The sequence below is a fragment of the Carcharhinus amblyrhynchos genome, chromosome 21 (assembly GCF_965287045.1).
Source record: "Carcharhinus amblyrhynchos chromosome 21, sCarAmb.v2.hapA, whole genome shotgun sequence".
Lineage (NCBI taxonomy): Eukaryota > Metazoa > Chordata > Chondrichthyes > Carcharhiniformes > Carcharhinidae > Carcharhinus > Carcharhinus amblyrhynchos.
The window spans coordinates 9,836,478-9,853,037 of record NC_137344.1 but is presented as its reverse complement, the minus strand read 5'-3'; the positions used below and the strand labels follow the sequence as shown (position 1 = coordinate 9,853,037).

Here is a 16,560-nt window from a genome sequence, read left to right as displayed (position 1 = left end):
AGCAGCGCTCCAAAAACTCATGACTCCAAGTAAACCTATTGGACGTTAACCTGGTGTTGAGAGACTTCTTACTATGCCAGTCTAAACGACGGCATCTCCACATCATGACTTTGTACAGTGTCAGACAGAAATGCTACAAGACGAATCTCCCCTCTCCCTGCCCCTATTCAAAGAGTTTGTCATGCTTTGCAGTGGAGTCATGTAAAATACTTAACTTTATTTTAACTGACAGGCCAGGGTGAATTAGAATGAGACCACTCACATTCGTTTCACTGAGGATTCTCATGGTCAACGGAATGCTCGCAGGAACTTTGAATCCATCAGTTGGCCAATTGATCCAAATCCATTCTAACCTCCCCCCAAGCAAATCCCCCACTGACACTACTGCCTCCCCACCTTTTCAAATTAAAATTAACACCAACTACAAATATTAAGAGCCACATTCTTGGCATTTACCAAAGCAGTCTGTAACATGGCAACGGCACGTTTTTTTTCTTCATGTTCCAGTTTTAATCTGATCATGGAGCTTGTCACCTCAGTCGCCATAACTGAAGCTTGTTCCAGGTGAGACAATTCTTCCTCAGAAAGCAGAGCCTAGAGACAAGATATGGCAAGTTGAAATCACCAAGTCACATGTTTCAATTGGTCTTCAGTCAATTTTAATGGCATGGTGGCACAGTGATTAGCACTGCTGCCTCACAGCACCAAGGACTTGGGTTCAATTCCCACCTTGGGTCACTGTTTGTGCAGAGTCTGCACCTTCTCCCTGTGTCTGCATGGGTTTCATCCAGATGCTCGGATTTCTGCCCACAATCTGAAAGACATGCTAATTAGGTGAATTGGCCATGCTAAATTCTCCCTCAGTGTACCCAAATAGGTGGCGGAGTGTGGCAACTAGGGGATTTTTACAGCAACTTTAATGCACTGTTAATAAAACATAGAACATAGAACAGTACAGGCCCTTTGGCGCCAGTGCTGTGCTGAGCTATGTCCAAACCCAAGATCAAGCTATCTCACTCCCCGTCATTCTGGTGTATTCCATATGCCTATTTAATAACCATTTGAAAGTTCCTAAAGTGTCCGACTCCACTATCACAGCAGGCAGCGCATTCCATACCCCAACCACTCTGAGTGAAGAATCTACCTTGGATATCCCTCCTATATCTCCCACCATGAACCTTACAGTTATGCCCCCTAGTAACAGCTACATTCACCTGAGGAAATAGTCTCTGCAATGTCAGCCAATTTGTGATACTAATAAGTTTATTCATTTAACTTAATATTCAACAGTTTGATCACCAACAGCACTGAAAGAAGCTGAGAGGAAGGTCAAATCGAAGACACCTGACTAAACTAAATTAATTTGAACATGGTGTGGTATTAGATCCTGCGCTTCATATAAAAACAAATCTACCTCCAGTTCAAGTCAGTTGGTGATTTCAGGACAAGTTGTATTTTCCCTGTCTTCAAGATGCCAATTTCTGACTCTCCCTTCACCAAAGCAAAATTAAACTCCCTGCATACAGCTGCAACTTACACCCCAAAACATTATCTCAACCAAAAAATCCATCCTATTTACAGTTAGTAGGTATACATGGGCTATTGGTATAATGGGCTATTTTTAGCTTGTTATTTTCACACTAAGTCAGAGTTAGGTCAAGCCTCTTGTCCCTTCACTGACATCGTTCCCACACTTGGGCAGCCAAAGTGCTATTTCCAATTTTAGATAGGTGATTTTAATGACGAGAGAGAAAGTATACAAATGTTGGATTGATTGTTAAATAAATTCAATTGTGTTTTTTCCAAAATTAAGTATTTCCTTGATATTGATTTTAGGGTTACAGAAATTTATTTATTTTTTAAATTTAATTGAAAAGTTGACAGCTCTGACTTACCTCTTTGGGTGCTGTGGAGCAACAGGACCTTGGTCGCTCCTGTTCGGATTTCTCCATCTCATCCAGGAAACTCATAATGCTTTGCAGCTTTGCTTCGGACAGCAAAGTGCCATCGTTTGGTAAGCCCGAAGCCTGCTCGATTTGCCCCAGTTTCTCCAGGTTATCTGCCGTCAAGGAACTGGAGTCACGATCCTGTTTGTTCAGAGAGAGAGGACAATGTCGGACAAACTGCACTTCAAGCAGATTGCACTGGTTGTTAATACAGTAGCAATCAGCAACTTTAAGGATCAACTACAAATAATTATACGCAGTGACAAGGGCAATAAGAACAAAGGACAGACATGACACCAATCCCTTGGAGATCCACCACAACTTTTCGGAATTGCTTAACTCTTTGTTCTCTGTCCCACCTTAAGACAGTTCTTTATATTCCAGCAGCCCATGACCACAAAAAGATGAGACCTTCAACCAATCACTGCCGATGCAGCAAATTTTACTCACAAATCGACATTGTGTTTCATGCAGATTTCTTACCATTTTTATCCTTTGTGATGTCTTACAGGCGACAGTGAAACAATTTAAGATTGAAATGTGCCTTGCAAACTATAGTGAAACAATTTAGGATTACAATGTGCCTTACAAGCGACAGTGAAACAATTTAAGACATAGTACGGTCCTCACCTTGAATGCTGAAAAGAAACAACTTGTCACTTATTTCTTCCTGTTAACCAGTTCAACCAACTCAAAGTTTCAATTTTTGCACAATTCAATCAAAATATAGCAAGGCAAAGCATAACAGTCAATGTAATGACTAGGGTGATTTGAATTAAGGCAAGGGCAGGCTTGGGGCATTGTTATTTATCGCCTCCCATAATCATAACTCCATGTTGCTGCACTCCCTTTCCCACATGCCCTGGAACAGCCTACCAAAATAAATGACAGAAACAGCCTTCACACTAAAGAGGAGGAGCAACGGAGTTACCAAAATGGATTACTACCTGGGAATCCCATAGTACAACCCCTCAACAACCCCATTCGTCATCTAACCCATCAAGTGGCAACATTAACCAGAGACACAGGAAAAGTGATAATTTCTCATTAGCAACCAACTTGTATGAGAATCAACAGCTAGTACTCTGCCCATTGGAGTAATGACATGCAGATGGACAGACAGATATGGTTGTAAGTACCTCCTCCTCTTTGCGTCACTTGAGTCTTGTACCTAGCATTCAGGAGAATGGTTATCATAAGTAATCATAAACTCCCTACCGTGCAGAAGGGTGCTATTCAGCCTATTGAGCCAACACCAACAACAATCCCACTAAGGCCCTATTCCCGTTACCCCACATATTTGCACTGCTCATCTCTCTGATACTAAGGGGCAATTTAACGTGGCCAATCAACCTAACCCTAATCTGTGGGCTGTAAGAGGAAACCAGAACAGTCATCCAAGGCTGGAATTGAACAGGGGTCCCTGGCATTGTGAGGCAGCAGTGCTAACCATTGAGCAACTATGCCACCCAGAAGCAGGCATAGTATGCCAGAAAAACCTAAAGTTGCACTACATTCTTTGAATAGCATCCCTCCAGATCAGCGACTTTCCAGCCTCCTTCTGGTCCTCTGGCAAGTATCAGGGTAACTTTCCATGCTCCTCACAATGGCTTTCTTCTATGGACCATCTTAACTCCACCTTCAAGAGTTGTGGGCGTCTAATAGGGAAAGTGATAATGGCTGGAATAAACCAATTTCAGTGCCAACTTGGCAATCCTGCCTTTACAGGATGATCCCTCCCCAAACATTTCAGCTTCCACTCATCTTGTCAAAAAACTATCCAAATATACCTCATCTATCCAAGCATATTTATCTTTTTTGTAGGCCTTGGGTTCTGGGAGCAATTTGGGTTCTTCCGCCAGCAACTTGAGTGTGTCGAGCACATCGTTCAGTGTTGTTTTAGACTGCGTCAGGCTTGTTGTCATTATCTCCTGATCCTCAACTGGCATCTCTCCCTGAGTCACATCTCGCGATTGGTGCTGCAAAACATTATCAAAGGTTAGTTCATGAACTTCAGAAAGAAACTGGCTCAAGTATTGCACTTTTCATATCCACAGGACCTCCCCATTCAAAGCACATCACAGCTAACAGAAGAAGCATAAATTTTTGGGAAGGGAATATGTTAGCCAAACCACATCCAGCAGAAGCTGTAATAATAATGATAGATGACCAGTTCATCTGGTCTTGGTGGTGTTGGTTGAGGAGTGAATGTTGGCCGATACATCAGGGGATCTGACATACTCTTGATTTGATTTATTGCCACATGTATTGATATACAGTGAAAAGTATTGGTTCTTGCTCATTATATAGACAGAGCATGCTGTTCGTCACATACGTAAGACAGAAGGAAAGGAGAGAGAGCGGAATATATATCAACTTAATATAAGGTAGTCCATTCAAAAGTCTGATGGAGCAAAGAAGCTGCTCTTGAGTTGGTTGGTACCTGATCTCAGACTTATATGTCTTTTTCCCAAAGGAAAGTGTGGAAAAGAGAATGTCCAGGGTGTATGAGGTCCTCAATTATGCTGGCTGCTTTTCCAAGGCAGCGGGAAATGCAGACAGTGTCAATGGATGGGAGCTTGACTTGCGTAATGGACTGGGCTTCGTTCATAACCCTTTGTAGTTTCTTTGTCAGAGCAGCAGCCATACCACGCTGATACATCCGGAAAGGATGTTTTCTATGGTGCATTTGTAAAAATTGGTGAGGGTCATAGTGGACATATTAAATTTCCTTAGCCTCCTGAGAAAGTAGAGGCATCGGTGGGCTTTCTTAAATATAGTGACCACATGGAGGGACCAGGATAAATTGTTGGTGATCTGGACAACCAGACCTTTAAAAGAGATCTTTTAAACCTACTTCAATAGGCAGATGAGGTCTAGGTTTGAGGCCTCATCTGAAAGATAGCGCCTCCGACGGTACAGCACTCTCTCGGTATTGCACTGAAACATCAGTCTGCTTCACATACTGGAATAAAACTAAAGCCACCAAGGTAATGGATGTACCTCAAGTCAAACTGACTGAAATTCAAAAAATTCCTTATTAAAGAACTTTTCTTTTCCCCAAAAAGGATTGTGAATCAGCAAAACAGGCAAAATAAACATCTGTTTTCAGGTTCTCAGGACCTGTTTTATAATTGCAAAACAAACTAAATTAAGAGCATCAATTACTACAGAAAGCAAACTGAGAAACTCTGAGCATTTTTAAGATTGCCATAGTGGAAGGACATGTTAGTAGGGTGGTGAAAAAGGCATATTGATAAAGGCCTTTATCAATCGAGGCATAGATTACAAAAGCAGGGAAGACATGTTGGAATTGTATAGAACTTTGGTGAGGCCACAGTAGAGTACTGTGCAGTTCTGGTCGCCACATTATCGGAAGAATATGATTGTACTGGAGGAGGCACAGAGGGGATTCACCAGGATACTGCCGGGAATGGTATAGTTACGAAGAGAGATTGAGTATGCTTGGGTTGTTTTCATTGGAGCAGAGAAGACTGACGGGTGACCTGATGGAGTGCAGAAGATCATGAGGGACATGGACAGAGTAGATAAGGAGCAGCTTTTCTCCTTAATTGAAGGGTCAGTCACAAGGGGACATAGGTTCAAGGCAAAGGGCAGGAGGTTTTGGGAGGGGGATGTCAGGAACAACTTTTTTTACCCAGAGGATGGTGACGGACTAGAATGCACTGCCTGAGAGGGTGGTAGAGGCAGGTTGTCTCACATTCTTTACAAAGTATCGGGATGAACACTTGGCACGTCATAACATTCAGGGCTATGGGCCAAGTGCTGGCAGATGGGATTAGGTGGGAGCTCAGGTGTTTCTGATGAGTCAGGGCAGACTCGATGGGCTGAAGGGCTTCTTCTGCACTGCATGATTCTATGAGTGCTATTTGAGTTTGTGTTGATGGGGATTAGTAGAAATCTGCTTCCATTCAGATATATCCTTCGCAATGGAGGGGCTGCAGGGACCTCTGCTGGAATTTATGTACATATAAAAATAAAAATTGAATAAAGAGTTCAGGCATCCACACTCATATCTAGACACACATGGACTATGATGATATATATTGCTGATATCCAATGAAATATGTTCTATCACAAGCCAGGATTCAACAAAAATTGACCAGAATTCAGAGTAGCAGAAAATATTCTCTAAGGGCTTGGGTAGCAACTAGTTTGCCTTTTTTTGCCCCTACCTTATGAAGAGGAGCAAAACAGCCAAGCCGCGATGATGAAAGCTTCCTTTTTGTTTAAACGTACATATTTTGTGATGCAGCCGAATGTAGTTTCACCAAAAGATGAGAAAATGCATATAATCCATGCAAGTAAAAGTAGATACATCCAAGGCTGGGACTTTCCAGCCCTACAGTGACAGGATCTGCCACAAGGGATGCAGAAAGTCAGCCAAAAGTCCACTGGCTTTCAGCGAGGTCTCAACATTCCAGCCCAAGTCTTCAGTTCCTTTAAACTGAATAGGAATGTTGCATACAGCATAAACTTGCTGTGTCCCATGTATGTCCTGGCATCTTTGGCTGACAACATCACACTGTTTACCCTCTAATTTACCATGACCAATTGTTAGGATATCAGATCAGATACCTCACTATATGTTATGAAGTCAGACTAAACCCCAACTATTTGCTATTTTGATATTGTGAGGATAAGGTGTTTTACTCCAGGTGCAATTCTACTGACGATCTAAGGAACTTTCATCAATTCAAACTCTATTTAACAACAGTTTAACTACAACAAATGGATTAGCATAACTTTAACAATTGATGCAGTAGCGCTGCTGCAACAGGGCAGTGAATTAATTCCTAAGCGTGACACGGGTGTTAGTATATTATTGGAGGTTGAATCACTCAGTAACCTGGTCTCCTGAAAGTTATTTGATTTTTTTGGATGGGGCTGGTTAAGAAATTCCCCATGTTTTCCAAAATTTTTTTGTTTCACTCTCCCAGCTGTCTTGAGGGTTTGGGTGGCATTAATGGGAGGAAAACATGATGAGTACAAATGGTACAAATGACTGGTCATGCCAAAGTAAAACAGGCTAAACAAGCAGCCACCATTTTTATATGTCCATGCGTTCCTGTGGAAAGTACATGTGCTTATGTTTCCTAAGAATAACCAACCGATTAAGCCAACTACTTGCCAGTCATAACAAGGATCACATCAATGGGGCCACATATCAATATCAATGGGTGAATCTCTGGAATTCTCTGCCCGTTGAAGTGGTGGAGGCTGCCTCGCTAAATATTTTCAAGACGCGGGTTGATGGGTTTTTGATAAGCGAGGGGATTAAGGGTTATGGGGAGAGGGCGGGAATGTGGAACTGAGCCATGACAGATCAGCCATGATCTTATTGAATGGCGGGGCAGGCTCGAAGGGCTAGATGGCCTACTCCTGCTCCTATTTCTTATGTTATGTTATGTTCTTATGTTAGGTCTAAAATGAGTACTCATCCTGTGCTCCCAGCTACCAATTTAAAGGTTTTGTTAGACAAATCAGCACCCCACAAAAACAGCTCTGAATTCTAAACATGCCCCTTACAAGAAACATGTTATGCATAAATTTCTTAACGGCAAATTATCATCACACAATGTCACAAGAGATCGGATAGCCTGAAAAATACTATCCAGATGAAATGGAAGAGTTTCCTGGTTAGCTACATTGCAGATGGCAACATCAAACCACTTGACATTACTTTGCCTTGCTCAATCAATACCTGCATGGGTACACACACATGAACCAACTTCCAATTTAAGCTGGACAGGTGGGAGATGGTAGGTGGTGGATAGTGGGTGGGGGCTAGCCAGCAATTTCACTATGATGCTTATATTTTAATGCACTTTTACATTTGGTGGCTGAGAGCAGGAATTGCCCAGGGCTCTGGAAACACAACAACAGGATGGAGGCAAGTACAACCAGACCCTGGAGGAGCACAAGTGCTTTCCCAACCTCTCCAAGCTTATCTCATCCATGAGACCCATCCCCTCTCCCAAGAAACTGCCTAATGTCCCTTCCAAATCCATGGGTTCCTAACCACACTATCCTGCTCTGAAGTCTTTCAGCTTTATGACCCAGCAGAACCCCTTAATCTGCATTCGTAGATTTACAGTGCAGAAGGAGGCCATTCAGCCCATCAAACCTGCACCAACAACAACCTTACCCAGGCCCTATGCCCCTAACCCCACACATTTACCCCACTAATCTCCCTGATACTAAAGGACACTCTAATATGTCCAATTAACCTAACCAGCACATCTTTCAGGCTGTGGGAGGAAACCAGAGCACCCAGAGGAAGTCCATGCAGACATAGGGAGAACATGTAAACTCAGTCACCCAAAGCCAGAGTTGAACCCAGGTCCCCGGTGCTGAGAGGCAGCAGTGCTAACAACTGTGCCACCATCTCACCTTTAACATTCCTCTAGCAATAGTGCACGCCCCCCCCCACCCATCGCCAGCCACTTCAACTGCCACTGCTACTTGTATCTGCAGCCCCCATATTCTGGAATGTCCCTCCAAAAAGTTCTGCGCCTTCACCTCCATTTCCAAGTTCCAGTTCATCCTTCCTGAACCCCATCCTAACATCTCCTCCTTTGATCCCACCATTATGATTATGTCCTCTGGAAGTGCTTTGAGGCATTCTACATTGCAGTCACTACGTAAATGCAAGTTCACAATTAAAAGTTTCTATGTGCAGCCTTTGTACTGTAAAAAAATGCCAATAAATGGGGGGATGTTAATATTTCAGATTGAAATCTTAGCTGAGAGCCTGTCCTCATTCCATGATAATATCATATTCCAAGTCAGAGTTTTCCACTGAGGGAACCCTGAGTTTTAATGCAGTTTCTTATTTTATGCAAAAGCTGTGCTAAGATAAAAAGGACCCATGAGGGTATGAAAACCAGCCAGTCCCAACTGCACAAGGATTAGTTACTTTATTTAACTTCAAATAAAATACACCATTAGATTTTTTCTTCAGGAATGTTGAAATATTCAGTGACAGAATGCTTAGCTTGGACGTTAAAAAAAAAGTGTATTTTTACCCAGCATTAAAACCAGTTTCACTCGATATTACAAACTAAGCCGTATTTCAAAATGCCAGTGTTCCTTCACCACTATTTCTTCACTCCCTCCTGAAGCTCTTGACTCCTCGCAGGGATATTGAGAGTCAGTGCCCTCCAGTACTGCGTCGAACCAAACCATTCTCCATGTGTATGGAGAGTATGGACTTGGCAGGCAATTTGATCAATGGGAGGTTGGGAGAGAGGAGCAAAAATAAATCACAGACTGTGCCCTATCCTGTCTGCACCCACAGCAGTCATAGATACAGAATAGGAATCTCATTAACAAACAGACAGACACTGGACCCAGTAATTTTGTCCCTGCCATCATCCCAGCTGTGATGTGGAGATGCCAGTGTTGGACTGGGGTGGGCTCAGTAAGAAGTCTCAAAACACGAGGTTAAAGTCCAACAGGTTCATTTGGAATCGCGAGCTTTCAGATTCACCTGGTGAAGGGGAAGCGCTCCAAAAGCTCATGATTCCAATTAAACTCATTGGTCTTTAACCTGGTGTTGAGAGACTTCTTACCATCATCCCAGCTAACTAAGCTTTGCCAAGGAATGAAACCTGTAAACTCCCTGCTCAAATATTCAGAATCAGTGAGGAAAGCAGGAAGTTTTTTTTAGAAATGATATGCTTATGAGCTGAATGTAGCACAAAACTGATCAGAAGCAAAATAAAAGCTTAACATCAATTAGCGTGACGTTACAAAATAAACAGATGAACTCATACTTGTAGTTCTTCTGTCTTTACACGAGGTCCAGGGGGGCTCTCAGTTCTCTGGTTAGAATGAATTTCCGGATCTGTGGCTGCAACAGGAACAAGTTTGTTTTTAAAACAGGGAAAAGGTAAAATGCTAATGTTTTTAAAAGTGGAAAAAAGACATAGTATGGGCAAATCCAAACTCAACAGCCCATGAGGATGTGTGTGTGGAGCAGAATCCTAATGCATACATGGTGAAATCCCCAGTCTTTCTGGGAGATCTTATCATTGCTGTGAAATGGGGAGGGGGGTTGCTGGTCAGAGGGATGGGAGAGGACACCCAAAAAAAAAGAAACAAAGAGCAAAATCAGGTAAGCTGTACTTGTATACCATTTTCAGGGGGTTAATGGAATGTGCCAATTCCACCATATCTTATCTGATCACTCCTTCTTCCTCCATAAATCACGTAAAGAAGAAAGGCAACTCTACTGCATCTTTCTCAGCCTTGGGATGTCCCAAAGCCCTTGGGGAGGAGACGGTGTATTGGTATTGTCACTGGACCAGTAATCCAGAGACCTGCATTCGAAATCCCTCTTTGGCAAAGAGTGAAATTTGAATGAAAGACCTGCAATTAAGACTTAAATAATGACCATGAAACCATTGTTGATGGTCATAAAACCCCACCAGGTTCGCTAATGTCCTGTCCTTAACTGGTCTGGCCGACATACATGGTCTAAATAGTGTTATAACTTCTAAACCATGACACCTTACCCTAGATTTTACCTGTTCCAAGTGTTGTCCTGAGACACAATTCAACAGGGAGAAGAATTCTGGCGCATATCTCTAGGAGGGCGAATTTTTTGAGAGGGGTTTAATGCTAGTCTGTTTTAACCTCAGTAAAAGCCATGGAAGACCCAGTAAAATTACGGCTTAAACGCCGTTTAAATGGTTTTCCTGGACTTCTGCATCTCCTCTGCTGAAATTATGGAGATCAAGCAGAAATTCATGACGTAGTCTATAGCTAGTGTTTGTCTATCACCTATCTGCAATAATCTGACGTTACTGAAATCACCATATATCAGAATGAGGTGAGGACAGAAGACTTTAAAGTATTAAAAAAAAGTATCTAATATATTACTGCTTCTAACCGCAAGTTGTTAATCTCGTGATACAAGTACAATTCCACACCTGTATTTTTGGATTTGACTTGACTGTGCACTGGACTGGTATTATTTATGGGCACAGACTTGATAGTTTTTCTCTTTGTTGCGATCTTCCCCCTCTGTTGAAGCATGGCAACTTCTTCCTCACTAATCCTCTTATCTTCAGCTGCTTTTTCTGCACGTTTCTGCTGAAGTTCCTATAATAAACACAGGTAGCGTGCATCAAATTATTTGAAAAGTGCTGATGCATTCGACCTTCCTTATAGTAAAACACTATAGTCAATCACGGGGGAAATCAGGCAGCTCCACCAGCACAACATTCAGTTAATCTGGCTACTCAGCTTTGAAGTTTAGATAATTTTTAATTTCCTGAGCAGAATTCTGTGGTGGGCACTACCTTATTCTACAATGACAACTGGACATATTGCAATCTGCACTTCAGTGCAGATCTTCCTAACACCACAAGCAAGGCATCAAACACTATTAATGGGTAATATTCCAGGCTAACCACATACACAAGTATTTTGTGAGTTTTCCGTCAAGTCATGGGCCCACTCAGAATGAAGAGAAAGTGTATTAATATGGTACCTTTCATGTCATAAGAACATAAGAAGTAGGAGCAGGAGTAGGCCATCCAGCCCTTCGAGCCTGCCCCGCCATTCAATAAGATCATGGCTGATCTGAAGTGGCTCAGTTCCACTTTCCCGCTTTCTCCCCATAACCCTTAATTCCCTTGCCTACCAAAAACCTATCTACCCGCGTCTTAAATATATTTAGCGAGGTAGCCTCCACCACTTCAACGGGCAGAGAATTCCAGAGATTCACCACCCTTTGAGTGAAGAAGTTCCTCCTCAACTCCAATCTAAACTGCCCCCCCCCCTTATCTTGAGGCTGTGCCCTCTAGTCCTGCTGTCCTTTCTGAGCGGGAAGAACCTCTCCACCTCTACTCTATCCATCCCCTTCATCGTCTAATACGTCTCAATAAGATCCCCCCTCATCCTTCTAAACTCCAACGAGTACAAGCCCAGTCTATCCAGCCTCTCTTCATAGCTCAACCCCCTCAACTCCAGTATCAGCCTAGTGAACTTCCTCTGCACTCCCTCCAAGGCCAAAATATCCTTGCGCAAGTGCGGCGACCAAAACTGCACACAGTACTCCAGCTGCGGCCTCACCAGTGCCCTGTACTGTTGCAGCAAGACCTCCTTACTTTTATATTCAATCCCCCTCACTATGAAGGCCAGCATCCCATTTGCCTTCCTGACCACCTGCTGCACCTGTAGGCTGGGTTTTTGTGACTCATGCACAAGGACCCCCAGGTCCCTCTGCATCGTAGCATGCTGCAGCTTTTCGCCCTTTAAGTAGTAGTCCTTCCTACTATTATTCCTGCCAAAGTGGATAACCTCACACTTGCCAACATTGTATTCCATCTGCCAGGTCCTCGCCCACTCGCTCAGCCTATCTAGATCCCTCTTCAGACTTTCTACACCCTCCGCACAATTTGCTTTTCCACCTGTCTTTGTGTCATCAGCAAATTTCGACACCTTACACTCAGCTCCCTCCTCCAGATCATCTATATAAATGGTAAATAGCTGAGGCCCCAACACCGATCCCTGGGGCACTCCACTAGTCACCAACCGCCAATCCAAATAGCACCCATTGACACCTACTCTCTGCCTCCTATTAGACAGCCAATCCTCTATCCACGCTAACACATTACCCCCAATTCTATGCCCCCTAACCTTCTGAAGCAACCTTTCGTGCAGCACCTTATCAAACGCCTTCTGAAAATCGAGAAACACCACATCCACCAGTTCCCCTCTGTCTACCGCACTAGTCACATCCTCATAGAATTCCAATAAATTCGGCAGACACAACTTCCCGTTAACGAATCCGTGCTGCATCTGCTCTAACAAACAATTCTTCTCAAGATGCCTCACTATTTCTTCTTTGATGATGGATTCAAGCATTTTTCCTACAACAGATGTTAAACTAACCGGCCTATAATTCCCTGCCTTTTACCTGCTACCCTTTTTAAACAGCGGCGTAATATTAGCCGTTTTCCAATCTTCCGGCACTTCCCCAGAATCCAGCGAGGTTTGGAAAATAATCACTAAGGCATCCACTATCACCTCTGCCATTTCCTTCAGAACCCTGGGATAAAGAACAAAGAACAACCCAGCATGGGAAACAGGCCCTTCGGCCCAACGAGCCCGCACCGCCATTTCAACAAAGCATTTTCCTACACCTACCCTGCCCCGTGTATATGTGAATGGTACTCCTAATGTAGCCAGATTCAGAGCAGAATAGTGTAGGGTCAATTTGGTACATCAATCAGCCTAAGAGCACATCTTTGGGGCGTGGGAGGAAACCAGAGCACCCGGAGGAAACCCACGCAACCATAGGGAGAATGCGCAAACTCCCACAGACACAGGTCCAAATCCATGTATCTGCACAGCTTTCAGTGATAGTCACTGAGCTGTTGTGGTGCCCGTCTGCTGGTCCAGGATTAAGCACACACAACGACACGAAGTACTAGGCCACTCTCGAAACCTCCAAGAGCAGCCCACGCACGACCCATCGTGTGCATGCCCCTCGTTTGACAACAAGGTGGACCGACACCTGTGGATTAAAAGAGGCAAAACATTAACATGTAATATTACATTTCCAGTGTCGTCCCGAGGCTCTGACCCTTTTTAATACCATCTTCTATAACCTTCCATCCCTGTTTCACTCATGTGCCTATCTAAGTAAACCTTAGAAAAGTCCAGCGTGCCTGCCTCCACCACCTTACTTGGTAGCGCATTCCATACCCCCATGACCCTCTGCGTGAAAAACCTTCCTCTAGTATCCAAATTATCCAACTTCTCCCCCCCTCACCCTTAGATCGTGACCTCTTGTAATAGTTGTCCCCAATCTAGGGAAAAGCCTGCCACTGTTGACTCTATCTACTCCCTTCATTATTTTATACACCTCTATCAGATCCCCCCCTTCATCTCCGTCTTTCTAAGGAGAAGAGCCCCAGTTTTTCCGATCTTTCCTCGTAACTCAGTCCTTCCATACCAGGCAGCATCCTGGTAAACCTCCTCTGCACTCTCTCCAGGGTCTCCACGTCCTTCCGGTAGTAAAGGTGACCAGAACTGGACGCAGTACTCCAAATGCGGTCTAACCAACGTTCTGTACAACTGAAGCATTAGACGACAGCTCTTATACTCTATACCCCTTCCTATAAAGGCTAGCATTCCATAAGCTTTCTTCACAACCTTCTCTACCTGTGTTGACACCTTCAGAGACTTGTGCACTTGCACTCCCAGGTCCCTCTGTATTTCTATACTCTTAATCGGTCTACCTTTTATCATGTAACTCCTCCTTGCATTATTCCTTCCAAAATGCATCACCTCGCATTTGTCAGGATTAAATTCCATCTGCCATCTATCTGCCCAATATACCAACCTATCTATATCCTGCTGTGTCACCTGACAATCCACCTCTGTATCCGCCAAACCTACCACCTTGGTGTCATCTGCAAACTTGCTGATCACACCACGTACGCCCTCTTCCAAGTCGTTTATATATATTACAAAAAGAGGTCCCAGTACTGAGCCCTGTGGCACACCACTGGTGACTGACCTCCAGCCAGAAAAGGACCCTTCCACTACTACTCTCTGTCTCCTGTTGCCCAGCCAGTTTTCAATCCATCTCGCTACCTGTCCTTGTATCCCATGTGCCTTAAATTTTTCTACCAGCCGACCGTGAGGGACTTTGTCAAACGCCTTACTGAAATCCATATAGACGACATCAACAGCTCGTCCAATCGTCAACCGTTTTTGTCACCTCCTCAAAAAATTCTACCAGATTCGTAAGGCAAGACCTCCCCTGAACAAAGCTATGTTGCGTATCCCTAATCAGATCGCAACGCTCCAAAATGCTTATACATCCTATCTAAGAAATTTTTCCAATAATTTTCCTACCACCGATGTCAAACTCACTGGTCTATAATTACCAGGGTTATCCCTACTGCCCTTTTTTAACAGCGGTACCACATTAGCTACCCTCCAGTCCTCTGGGACCTCGCCTGTGTCCAAAGAAGAGACAAAGATTTGTGTCAGAGGCCCAGCAATTTCATATTTCACCTCCCTAAGCAGCCTGGGATAAATACCATCAGGCCCCGGAGATTTATCCATTTTTATGTTACCTAAAAACCCTAGCACTTCCTCCCTCGTAATGGATATTTCCTTCAAATGATCTACAGCTCCCTCTAAGACATTACAAGACACCAAACCCCTCTCCTTTGTGAATACCGACGCAAAGTATTCATTCAGGATCTCCCCCATTCCCTCAGACTCGATGCATAGCTCCTCTCCTTTGTCCCTAAGAGGACCAATTTTCCCCCTAACCACTCTCTTGTTCCTAATATAAGAGTAAAATGCCTTTGGATTTTCCTTAATCCTATCAGCCAAAGCCATTTCATGCCCTTTTTTTGCCCTTCTAACTCCCCTTTTAAGCTCCCTCCAACTCTCTCTATATTCCTCCAGCACTCTCTCCGTTCCCAGTTGTTTCGACCTAACATATGCCTCTCTCTTCTTCCTGACCAAGTCTTCAATACCTCCTGTAATCCACGGCATCTCTAATCCTGCCTTTCCCATCCTTCCTCTTTGCCGGCACATGCCTTTCCTGCAACATTATCAGTTTGCCCTTGAAAGCCTCCCACTTAACCAACAGTGGACTTGCCCGCTAACAACCCCTCCCAATCAGTGTCCTTCAGCTCCCTCCTAATCCGGCTATAGCTCGCCTTCCCCCAGTTCAGCACCCTCCCCTTCGGTCGGCACTCATCCCTTTCCATTTTTATCCTAAAGTAGGCAGACTTATGGTCACTGTTAGCCACATGTTCGCCTACTGCAACCTCAACCGCCTGCCCCGGCTCATTACCCAACACTAAATCCAGTATAGTCCCCTCCCTAGTCGGGCCAGTTACGTACTGCTCCAAGGACCCTTCCAACACACATTTTACAAATTCCTCCCCATCCGTACCTCCAGCTCCAGGCACCTTCCAATCCACTCCAGGAAGATTAAAGTCACCCACTACAACCACCTTATTCTTTCTGCACCTATCTAAAATGCCTCTGCAAATACCTTCCTCCACTGACCTCGGGCTGTTGGGTGGCCTATAGTATACCCCTAGCATCGTAATCTCTCCCTTTTTATTCCTCAACTCCACCCACAGCAACTTGATCCCTAACTCCTCCATATTATCCTCCCTCTGCACTGCTGTGATGTGCTCCTTTACAACAACGCCACCCCACCACCTCTCTTCAACCCTCCTCTGTCACACCTAAAACACTTATACCCAGGAACATTCAGCTGCCAGTCCTGCCCTTCCCTTAACCACGTCTCCGTCACTGCCACCACATCTAAATTCCTCACAAACATCAAGGCCCTAAGCTCATCCGTTTTACCCATCACACTCCTCGCATTGAAACAGACGCAATCCAACCCTCCAGGCCCACTCGGAACCTCCTTCCCCCGATAATTTTCCTTTCACCCAAAGCTACCCTGTCACCCAACTCGCTCCCGACCCCAGTGTCTAATGAACGATCAGTCTCATCCCCACCCCCCCTCTCTATTAGTTTAAACCCTGCCTAAACACTCCAGCTAACCACCCTGCTCAGACATTTGCCCCCTCCC

General features: G+C 44.2%; 1 protein-coding gene across 9 annotated transcripts in view; it reads right to left on the bottom strand.

The window, feature by feature from the left end:
• Positions 1–16,560, bottom strand: part of cep131 (centrosomal protein 131) — a 132,418-nt gene that overhangs the window by 68,219 nt on the left and 47,639 nt on the right. For all 9 annotated transcript variants that reach the window (XR_013889174.1, XM_080209463.1, XM_080209462.1 and 6 more), the window contains 5 exons: positions 10,904–11,075; positions 9,746–9,822; positions 3,737–3,925; positions 1,896–2,087; positions 457–594 (listed from right to left, as the gene is read on the bottom strand). Coding sequence is in view for 8 of the 9 variants with exons in the window: in XM_080209463.1 (XP_080065589.1) it covers positions 457–594; positions 1,896–2,087; positions 3,737–3,925; positions 9,746–9,822; positions 10,904–11,075 (768 nt within the window). In the remaining variant the exon portion in view is untranslated. The remainder of the gene's footprint in view (positions 1–456; positions 595–1,895; positions 2,088–3,736; positions 3,926–9,745; positions 9,823–10,903; positions 11,076–16,560) is intronic.